The 11,830-nt window shown below is 44.8% G+C and overlaps 1 protein-coding gene across 5 annotated transcripts in view; it reads left to right on the top strand.

Moving 5' to 3' along the window:
* The first annotated feature begins 1,398 nt into the window (after positions 1-1,398).
* Positions 1,399-11,830, top strand: part of LOC121439035 (glycerol kinase-like) — a 90,370-nt gene continuing 79,938 nt past the window's right edge. For all 5 annotated transcript variants that reach the window (XM_041639532.1, XM_041639530.1, XM_041639528.1 and 2 more), the window contains exon 1: positions 1,399-1,500. In XM_041639532.1, the coding sequence (XP_041495466.1) occupies positions 1,423-1,500 (78 nt within the window). In that variant the 5' untranslated portion in view covers positions 1,399-1,422. The remainder of the gene's footprint in view (positions 1,501-11,830) is intronic.

Below are 11,830 nucleotides of genomic sequence, written 5' to 3'. Positions count from 1 at the left end.
AGGTAGATAACACGATTGCTTACAAAATAATTCCTGTGATCCACCTTTTTGTAAGGTATCTTGTAACCTAGCCTGGCCTTGATTTTGCTAATCAAGGCCTCAAACTCCCTTCTGATCCTCCTCCCTGTACCTCCCAAGTGCTTCCACTAAATCGCCTCCACAGACAATCCAAATCGCAAAGCTCACTTTAGTGATTTTATTTTCAATCGGGTTGTTAAAAAAGATATGCCATAGTATGAAATACATAGAATGCATAGCATAGAGGTGCTTTTAGAAAATATTTAAAAATATACATGACTATAGAGCATATACTTATTATACATAAAAATGCAAATATAATGAGCAGCATGCAGACACCAGATCCAGGTTGTTTCGAAAACGATTTCTCACTGTGGGTCCAGACCAAAGTTTGAACGCCTCTAGAACACGCGCCTCCAAAGAATTTAGGCAAGGTAAATTCAAGGTCAAGTGCAAATCCCAGTTTGCTCCCAACCAAGCTAGTCCTTGGAGGTTAATGAAGAGAGCGGAAATGGCGTGAAGGGGAGGGCGTACTCCAGTGGAGCCAAAGAAAAACAGCAAGGGAGATTCAGGGCTGAAAGTGCCCGGTGCTTTTTTTCTTGGTTGGTCAAATTGAAGCACTTGGAGACAACGATTTGAAATGTTTTCCTTAAATAATTAAGCCGAAATAACTTCCGCGTTTCTTGTCCCTAGTTTACAGAGGTGAAGGATTCGCGAGGCTCCTGCAGCTGGTGGCACCCTGAATTGATCCCGGTAGAGGTGTTTATTATCATTAACAGGAGCTAAGAGCGCGGGGCGTGGGAAGCGCGGGAAAGAAAGGACGGGGTCGTCAGTAGGCGACTCAGATCGCGATCTCTGCTCAGCCTACTGGAGAAAGAACAGGAGGTTCTGCACTTGGGGTGGCTTCTGCCGGCACTAGCCTCAGGGCCCCGTCTGCAGGGAGTGTTCTGGGGGTGCTCCCGGCCAATAGGCAACGTCCGCCTCCGCCCTCGCTCAGCCTCAGCCGGGCTCAAAGCAGACGCTTCTCCCGCACACAACCATGTGACCCACCGCGCGGACCCCCGCCCCCGCCATAAATCAGATCCCGCCCCTTTGACATCTCACTGTCCTAGACTGGCTTGCCGCCCGGACTCCTTCTGTGGTTCCTCATTGGCCGTCCGGGAAGACAGCGCCCCCTTGGCAACCCCCACCCCCCCAAGCCTCAGTGAATGCGGGCCGGGGCGGGGCCTGAGCCGGAGGGGCGGGGCGACGCTGCCGGGCGCGGGTAAAGGGGCTGCCTAGGAGCCGCGTGAGCCTCCAGCAGAAGCGCGCCGCTTCACCCTCTGCGCTCTTCTACTCCGCCCTCCGCAGTCACCCCAGAGACCAGTCGTGTTAAACTCTCCGACCTGAAGCTGACTGACTTCCATGGCAGCCGCGAAGAAAGCAGTTTTGGGGCCATTGGTGGGAGCAGTGGACCAGGGTACCAGTTCAACACGTTTCTTGGTGAGCCGGGGTGACATCTCAACCCCTGAACTGGGACGCTAGTTGGAGGAGGAAAGGCGGGGTGTTGCTTTCTCAGTCCGAGCCTCTTGCTCTCCTGGGCCCTCGGCTGTTGGGGCGAGGAAAGGAGGCCAAAGAGGGGACCTACCATGCTGGGGTTGCCCAGTCCTGGCCGGAGGGGGATCTTGGCCTCCCAAGACCCCCGCAGCAGAGTTGAGCAGTCTCAGTTTTGATTGTGGAGCCAAGTCACATACCAATGGGGAGATTCTTTCCCCAAGGAGAGTACTCTTAGAGCATCCACACAGAGCCACCGGGGTATGGTAGGGGACAGGTGGTCACACTGACGCTGCAGCGGTCTTCCCCAGGAGCATTTGGCCTGCTAGGCGCAGGACGTCCTTGGATGGAGGGAAAGCTGTGTCACGGCTGTGGGAACCCAACAGAGCGTCCTTTGGAGCGATAGAACAAATAAAGTATTAGCGTGATGATGCATTGTCATCCTCTCCCACAGAGGAAAGACTACTGAGGGGGTGGCAGAACAAATTAGGAAACAGACAGATTGCAGTTATTTTGCTGTAATCTTTCTTGTTTCTAGAGCTTAAAATTTCAATTCTGATACTTTGCCCATTACCAACAAATACTGTCTACTCTGACTGTGCGATGCGACAGGGTAATTTTCTGTTCATTCAGTAAGCATGACTAGAGTTTTACCATAAAGAGGCATTGTTTATCACTCTGCTGATTAGTTTTGCAGTTAGGAAGGTTAGCTTTCTTTTCTTTCTTTTCGCTTCTTTTCTTTTCTCCTTTGTTTTTGGGATGGGGTCTGCCTGTGCACCCCATGATCCTCCTGCCTCAGCCTGGCTAGTGCTGGGATTCCAGGCATGGGCCACTGCTCCCTCACAACTAGGAAACTTGCTCTTGAAGTGATCTAGCACTCAGTTCAGTGAGATCATTTCAAAGTAATTTAAGTAAAAAGAGTGTTCAGAAAAGGCCATGCTTCAGTGGACATTTGACTAACCTGAAAAGTTGATGTAAATATTTAGTGATTTAGTACCCCCTTTATTTCTTTATCAAATATTTTTCCTCAATTATTTACTTACGTTGTGCCCTTAAGGGTTGATGTCCTTGCCTGTAGCATGGTAGACAGGCACTCTCCATAAGCTACACCCTCAGCTCTTCCGGTATATATAAAGTGTGTGTGTGTATAATATGTATGTTGTGTGTTTTGTTCAGTTGACACTGCATTGTGCTGTGATTATGAGAAGTCTTTTTTTTCTAAACTGAGAAACTTTCAATCCACTTTCAATTTTATTTTTTTATTTTTTATTTTTTAACAGCCATAAATGTTTATTAAAAAGGGGAAGGGAGAGAGAGAGAGAGAGAGAGAGAGAGAATGAGAGAGGGAGAGAGAGAGAGGAGAAGAGAGAAAAGAAGGGAGAGAGAGGAGAGAGAGAGGCAAAAGCCCCGTGTGAGAGGAAAAGCAGGAAGAGAGCAGGCAAGGCGGAGGTCAGGAGTTAAAAGGAGTGGGCGTGGCTAGGGCAGGGACCAAAAGAACAACATTCCCACATCTTGCTTTTAATAAAAAGCAAATTAGACGCTCCAGTTTGAAGGAATTGGGGCGGTGAATTCTCAAGACTGCTTCTGGCTGATTGTGGGCGTCGTCTTTGGGGGGGGGCGCGAGAGAAGGCTGGGTGCTGGGAACATCCTGGCATAGCTGGTCTCTTTGCTTTTGACCGATGTCTGTGGCATGGAAATGTCTGGTATCTCTTACCCTGTTTAAGGTATTGGCAGAACAAAAAGAACAAAGTTAAATTAAGGGGAAAAAAAAATTTTTAGGACCAGGGGATTGAGGGGGTATCTGACCTGTTTAAGATGGATTCTTTAATTCGGCTCCCTGGAACTCACGAGAACTCCTTGGATTTGTGAAAACAGAAGTTTTAGACACATAATGACTGTAGCATAAGAGATAAACTTGGTTTGAAATTTGTTTGGTGACGTCACCTTGCAAAACCTCTCAGCTGTCAAACTGTCAGAGATCTTTGAGAAGGATAAGATTTTACTTGAGTTACTGATTAAAAAATGACAGAGAACTTACTTGGTTGGCACCCAGAGCTACTCTTTTTGGGTCCTCCATGGTCACTGAAGGTTGCACTTGACCTTTGCTGTTTAGTGCAGGGCCTGACAGACTGCAGAAGATCCTGTGGGCTAAGAAATCTGTAGGAAGACAGGCCTACCTTGACCTGAGCAGCTAGGCTGTCGATTCCAGTGATTCCGTCCACGTCTAGAGGTCTTTACTTTAGATGAAAGGCAGGTTTTCCCAATGGTCAGCGCTCTGCAGTCGATGCGAAATGCAGAAGGACGTTGTTCTGCCCGTCTCTGTCTTCTGTCTTCTTTGGAGGGAGCAGAGAGCAGCTGCTAGGAGCCAACCTGTCTCTTTTTTATTGTTGTGAAAAGTTTTTAATAATTAAATACTTAAATATCACATTCCCCAGATCTCTGAGCAGTTGAGGGCTGTTTATCAGGTATAACTATAGTATAGAATTTGTTTGGAAAGTTGGGTCTGAGCTTGACCACACTGGCTCTCAACAGGTAAGATTTACATTTGTAAAAAGGCAAATAGAGGGGAAAAAAAAGCTTGTAATATAAGGTTATATTACTGACAATGGTAGAGAACAGCTTAAGAGACTTAAAGGTACATACCAGCTTAAAATATATGTATTATTATGTATAGAAAGAGTGAACAGGAATTGGGCAAGTGGACGACTCTGATGGGCCCTATCAGAGACATGCCATTGCTCAAAACACTTGTAACAGAGTTAACAGGAGGATTTTAGTGAAAACCGGGTGAGAAGGCAGGGTAAAACCGGGAGTAAAACCGGGAGAGTGTGGTCACGTGGTCTGGCCCTCAGCCAAGAGGGCGGAAAAAGTCACCTGACCCATCTGGCCTTCAGCCAAGATGGCGACCACCACGTGTAGTCTGCTCTGTTAGAGCCCGCCATGCCACAATAAAAGCCGCACAGGGAAGGGGCAAAAGGCTGGAACCGAAAAACGGCTGTGTAAGTGTAAGGCATTAAAGCATGAGACCGGAGTGATAGGTCTGAATAGCTTGACTCCCATGGTGAAGGCCGTGCAAATACCCGCAAAAACCGTGGCACCTCAAGCCTACAACGAGAACGGCTCCCCGTTAAGGCGAGATGCAGATGGCACGAACCTCCGGGCCCTATGGAAAGGCGTCCAATTCCATAGGGGGGGAGGCTATAACCTAGCTGAATCGACTCGCAGCCAAGAGGGATCCAGCCTAGGTCAGGCCGCACCGAGCGGCGTGCTGCACCGTAGCAGCAGTTACGACGAAAGGAAGGAAGAAAAGGAATGAAAAAAGAAAAAGAGGGAGAACTGGAGACCCCGGGCCTCCAGGCGCGAGTGAGCTGAGGGGCTGGCTAAGGCCAGCCGTCTCAGGCACAGGCTTAGCACAGGAGACAAGCCGAATTGAATGCCAGCAAAGGGAACAACCGAGGCACTGAAAGCCCGCGGTTGGAGGTCCCCCCATCCCTAGAAACCGTGAAGGGTTGCCGGGAGCTCAACGGTCAAACCCTTAGGTTAAAAAGAGATGGTTAAGCTGGCCAAGATGGGGACACTCATGATTAGTTGATCCAGGCAGATGGAACACGTGGTCGTACTCAGGTCCTGATTCTGCCCTGGGATGGCGCCGAAAGCCGGAACTTCGGCCCCAGGTGAAAATCCGGGGCGGACGAATCATCGGAGTCACGCAGCACCAATCTTATTCTTAAAAAAATATCCCTTGGGGTCCCCCTGCCCCGCAGCAAACTCCGGCGGGTGCGCAAGCGACTACAGTCGGCGGCGGGTGGCGGCGGGTCAGACATATAAACACAGGAAATAGCCATAAATGTTTATTAAAAAGGGGAAGAGAGAGAGAGAGAGAGAAGGAGAGAGGGAGAGAGAGAGAGAAGAGAGAGAGAAAAGAAGGGAGAGAGAGGAGAGAGAGAGGCAAAAGCCCCGTGTGAGAGGAAAAGCAGGAAGCCACTTTCAATTTTAAATCCTGCTTAGTGACTTAACCCTGATTCGAGTACCCAACCACTGTTTCACATCTGCATTTTTTAATCTTTTGATTGCATAAAGTAGGTTTCATTTTGTCTTATATTAATGTAAATGTCTATATAATCCAGAATCACAAATCAGAAAGTCTGCATAACGGGATTTGATTAACATATAACCTACAAAATCATTATCATTTTCTAAGCTTATTAAGACCATTAAAATATGTAGACTGAATAACTAGGCTGATTTTTTTAAATGTATTTATTTTATGTGTGTGGGTATTCTGTCCACATGTATGTCTATGAGCCATGTATGTGCCTAGTGCCTGAGGAGGCCAGAAGGGTGTCAGATCTCCTGAGATATAGACAGTTGTCAATTGCCACCTGAGTGTTGGCAATCAAATGAAGGTTCTTTGGAAGAGCAACTATCTCAGTTGCTAAGCCATCTCTCTGTGCACTGGTTATTTTGAGATAATATCATGCTGTGTAGCTCAGGCTGTTCATGAACCACATAGCATAGGGTAGTCTGAAACTCACAGTCATTCTTCATCAGCCTCATAAGTACTACGATTAGGAGCACAAGCCACCACCATCGGCCATGTGTGTTGAATTTTAAAGCTACATTTGAGCATCGTCACACTTAGGGCCGGAGAGATGGCTCGGTAGATAAAGGTGCTTGCTGCCACTCCGCTGCCAATCCTAACGATCTGATCTTGATCCCTGGGACCTACATGGACTAAGAAACAGCTCTCACAAGTTGTACTCTCACCTCCACGTGTATGCTGTGGCGTGCACACACACCACACAAAGAAATAGATGGAATAAAAATAATTTTAAAAGATTTGTCACGGGCTGGAGAGATGGCTCAGTGGTTAAGAGCATTGCATGCTCTTCCAAAGGTCCTGAGTTCAATTCCCGGAACCACATGGTGGCTCACAACCATCTGTAATGGGGTCTGGTGCCCTCTTCTGGCCTGCAGACATACACACAGAATATTGTATACATAATAAATAAATAAATATTTAAAAAAAAAAGATTTGTCACACTAATGGCTGCAGAGGCCAGGTAGGTTGAAGCGGGGTTTTGGGGGGGGGAGCAACACACTGGCAATTTGTACTAGGCCAAGGTGAGAGCTATATTGCTAACCAGGAACAAGCTCACTGATGCCAGATCTTCCTTTTTTTTATTCATTTTTATTTTTTTGTTTTGTTTTGTTTTTCGAGACAGGGTTTCTCTGTGGTTTTGGAGCCTGTCCTGGAACTAGCTCTTGTAGACCAGGCTGGTCTCGAACTCACAGAGATCCGTCTTCCATTTATTTTAATAAAAGATGATGCTTTAGAATCTTTGGCGAGACATTCCTGCTTTCTTCTTACCTTTCTAGTTCTTAAGTGGTAATAACTACTAACTCAAAGTATTGGGGGAAGCCAAACCAAGTATGATCATTGTTCCCAAGTTTGCATAGCCTTTGCCCTATATGAATGTGAATAAACTATACAGGTTTTCTTCTTAGGAGCCTACCTGAATAAGTTTGCCTTCATGTAAGGTCTTCATATTGCTATCTATGTAGTTCAAACAGTCTTTTTCTTTATGTACTGCAGATTGTTTCTGGTCCTTCATGTCTTGTTACTTAAAGACATCTTTTTACATTGATAGAGAAAGAGTTTATCGAGTTCATAATGCTAAAATCATATAATGTTAACACCAACCACAGAAACCCTGCCGGGCAGTGGTGTCATACACTTAATCCCAGCACTTCGGAGGCAGAGGTAGTCTGATCTCTTGAGCTCAAGGCCAGTCTGTTCTACAGAGTGATTTCCAGGACAGCCAGTGCTACACAGAGAAACCCTGTCTTGAGCCGGGCGGTGGTGGCGCACGCCTTTAATCCCAGCACTTGGGAGGCAGAGGCAGGCGGATCTCTGTGAGTTCGAGACCAGCCTGGTCTACAAGAGCTAGTTCCAGGATAGGCTCCAAAACCACAGAGAAACCCTGTCTCGAAAAAACCAAAAAAAAAAAAAAATAAAAACAAACAAGGGGTGATGGTGGCACAAGCCTTTAATCTCAGCACTTGGGAGGCAGAGGCAGGTGAATCCCAGTGAGTTCGAGGCCAGCCTGGTCTACAAGAGCTAGTTCCAGAAGAGGCTCCAAAGCTACAGAGAAACCCTGTCTTGAAAAACAAAAAATAAAAAAACAAAAACAAAAAAACCCACAAATTAAAACCAAAACAAAAACAAACAAGCAAAAATTATGTTTCATACTGAATGTTGCTCATTGGTAGAGCACCTACCTAGAATATATAAGGCCCTAGCAAGATACCTGGTACTGAAAACAATATTTGACTGCAGTTATTAGGTGCTCTATTAGCACTATAATAATGTTCAATTTCAGAAGATTACTCCCTGCTGGGAAGAAGTTAATTAAAAGTCAGATGTGGTATCTTATACTTTTTTTTTTGTTTTAGATTTATTTGTGTGTGTGTGTGTGTGTGTGTGTGTGTGTGTGTGTGTATTTCACATGTATGTGTTTCCCTATGGAAGACAATGAGACCCTTGGAGTTGGAGTCCTAGGCATTTGTGAGCTACATGATACAGGAGCTTGAAACTGGAAGTTGGGTCTTCTGGAAGAACCCCCAAGCCATCTCTCCGGTCCTGGCGGTGCACACTTGTAAATGCCAGTAGGATTATTGAGCTGGGCTACCTGGTTCTAAGTCAACCTGAGCTACATAATGAGACCATGTCTTAGGAAACAAAAGTGAATAAATAATAAATGACTAAAAACAATTGTTAATCGGTAACATCTGTTCCGTAAGAAACAACTATGAAATAATGCTTGAAAGGCCAAGTGGGTTACTTGGAATCCTTGGGCATGGTTTAGCAAGATAGTGTTTCCTTTGGTTGTAAAAATTTCCTGGGGAATGCAGATAGAGTTGACTTGCTGACTAAGTGCTTTGGTCACAAGGTGATTCCTCGGGCTTGTTCCTATATTACTCTTCCACGTTGTAATGATGATGCAAAGATAATGGTTTGCCTTCTTAGATAAGGGTGCAGTGTGTAGGAACTGTTATAGGAAGCACAGGAAGGTAAAGAAATTTACACAATCTCATTAGTCTTGATTTAATTTGCATATTTAAGTTATTGGAGGCCAATAACCTCCTTAGCTCTCTTTTTTTCTTTTTCTATTAGCAAAATCTTTATTTCTGCTCTTTCATCCAACGTGAATCCCCCTTCCTCTGTACCCATGTCAGTTCCTTACGGTTCTATTCGGCCTGTAAATAGCAGTTCAATAGCCATCCATCTCTTTCGTTTCCCTCAAACCCTGAACCACAGCTCTCTCTTCCACTAACAGGTTTATTTATTTATTTTTGTGGTGCTGAGGATCAAATGCAGGGCCTCATACATACCAAACAAGCATTAAACCATTGAGTCCCTCACCCCAACCCTGGATGGTTCTTTCTATACTACTCTCAGTGGCTCTTTTTTTTTTTTTTTGGCCTGTGTTTGTAATTCTATACCTACTATATTGAAAGAAGCCACCTTACAAGCCGTGTTCATTCTTGTATTCCTTAAAAATTTTCAGTCATCAGTGTAGAAAATAAACGTGTTTTGCTGTCCTACCTGCAGGTATACAATAGCCTTCCCGGCTGTTATGTAGATTTTTATTTTTCTTTAATACATCAGCTGACTTTTAATTCTGGTTTTCTTTTCTTTGTCAATAATGTGTAAACTTTCTCTGTCTCACTCTCTGGTTTGAGACAAAGATCATGTCTCACTTTATAGCCTAGACTGCAGTATAGCCAAACTTGCTGTAATCCTCCTGTTTTGCCTCCAGATGTTTGGATTACAGATGGGCTGCCATACCAAGCAAACAAAACAAAACAAAAAACTCAATTCAGATTGGATTAATTTCTTTGATTTTAGTAGTAGAACTTCCGTTTTATTTACATTATTTTTCAAGTATAGGTGCTTTGCTTGCACGCATGGATATGTGTACAAATTGTGTGCATGCAGTGTCTAAGGATGCCACAAGAGGTTATGAGTCCCTTGAAACCAGAGTTACAGTTGGTTGTAACCCGCTATCTGGGTGCTAGGACTCGAATCAGGGTCCTCTAGAAGAGCAACATGTGTTCTGAACCACTGAGCCATCTCTCACGGAAAGTCAGAGGACAACTTATCTGAGTTACTTTGCTGTTTATTTGTTTGTTTTTGAAAAAATTATTTATTTTTATTTTATGCACATCGGTATTTTGCCATGGGTGTTAGGTCCCCAGGAACTAGAATTAAAGATAGTTGTGAGCTGCCATGTGGGTACTGGGACTTGAACTCAGGTCCTCTAGAAGAACAACCAGTGCTCTTAACTGCTGAGCCATCTCTCCAGCCCCCATATTAGTTTTTTTTTTGAGATAGGTTTTTCTATACAGGCCTAGCTGTCCTGGAACTCTCTCTGTAGACCAGGCTGGCCTCAGCTTCAGAGATTCTCCATAGTTCTGGGATTAAAGGCTTGCACCACCACCACCTGACTTGAGAACCACTTCTTTATTTCCTCCTTATAGATCTGGAGAATTGAAGTCAAGTCATTGGGTTTGGTAACACACACCTTTACCCACCGAGCCATTCCTTCCACCCCCATGTTTATTTCTTTATCAGATTGTCAAAGGATTAAGTTTTGGGGTCCTCCGCAGATGTTTTGTGCTAGAGGAAAATTCCAAGCTTGTCTGCTAGGAAAGTGAACTTGTGTTGGCACACAAGCTGCAGAGTAGGAACTTCTTGGAAAGAGAATTAGTGTAACAGGTTTTCAGGAGGGGCAATTTCTTTGTGAGAAAAAAAGCTTCAGTCTAGGCAGTCAACTTCCTTCTCTACCTGGTAACTTAATTTTTTCCATTAAGTCAAATGTTTACAAAGAAGGTTTGGAGAATGTTGGGACTTGCAGTATGTCAAGACAGCATTGAAGACTTTCCTAGGCTTATGTCATTTGATGGGATTTAGATAGGACTCAGGGAAGCCACCTTACCTGGGTGATGAGATCTCGGCTGAGGATTTGAGGATCGGGGCCCAAGGTCACATAATAACTGGTAGAACAAGAATTCAAGTCCAAGCTACACTCTGAGGTAGCTTATACTAACTACTGCCTGGAGACTAGAGAAGAGAAATTCAGAAAGGACCCAGCCAGTCAACTTCCAGTTTATAAGATTATAGCCATACGTGAATGTTCATCAAGAAAAATATATTCTTACAAATTGCTTTCACAATGCATGAATAAATACTGCTTTGCATAAGTACTGCGGGTTATGATCACTTGGTGAGTCAGGTTCAGTGGGCCCTGGGCAGGGCTCAGGTGTGTCATCGTGGATAATGTTGTGTAATCATTTTGTTCCAACAGCTAGTGAATATGAAGAATGACAGGAATTGTAGTTCTTTGCTTACTTTGGCAGGAAACATTGCCGTGGCCCCAGTTGTCTCCTTATACTTAGAGATTTAGAGATCTCAGAAAGCTTACGGATAGATTTCGCCTCCCTCCCTTCCTCCCTCTTCCCCCTTTCTTTTTTTTTTTTCTTTTTCCTTCTTATTCAACACATCTGTTTTTGTTTTCTTGAGACAGTCTTACCACTGGAGCCCATGCTGGCCTGGAACTCATTGTGTAGCCTAGGCTGGCCACAGACATACGGCTTTCTTCCTGCTTCTCCTTCCTAAGTGCTGAGATTACCGGAATGAACCTCCATGCCCAGCTTTTAAGAGCTTTCGATTTTTGTACTTGAAGGCCCGAGCCATCTCTTGTTTTCTTCCCTAAAGGGACACAATAGTTATTTACTGTACATGAACAAGCACATGAATCAACACGAGCATCCGGGGACTGAGATGTGTTGACGGAATGAGAAACTTGGGAAATTTAAAATTTGGCCACTAGCTATATGTTAGATATCTGCATATGTGCTGAAATAAAAATTTTTGTGGCACTGGGGACCAAGCACTGGGCTTGTAAAAGCCACATAGGACCTATACTGCAGAGCTATATGCTTTGCTTTACACATTTGTTGTTGCTGTTTCAGATGATATTCTGCATCTCAGGCTGCCCTCAGACTTGCATGTAGCCAAGGGTGACGCCTGATCCACCTGTCTCCACTTCCCAGGTGATGGGATTGCAGATGTGTACTACCACAGCCAGCGTACAATTGCATTAAACTTTTATCACACACACACACACACACACACACACACACACACACACACAGAGAGAGAGAGAGAGAGAGAGAGAGAGAGAGAGAGAATGTGTGCACCTGCAAAAGTTCA

This window comes from Microtus oregoni, unplaced genomic scaffold (assembly GCF_018167655.1).
Source record: "Microtus oregoni isolate MIOR12 unplaced genomic scaffold, Mior012 000059F_ref0000304, whole genome shotgun sequence".
NCBI lineage: Eukaryota > Metazoa > Chordata > Mammalia > Rodentia > Cricetidae > Microtus > Microtus oregoni.
Note: the sequence above shows the minus strand (reverse complement) of the source record. Positions and strands in the feature narration are given on the sequence as shown.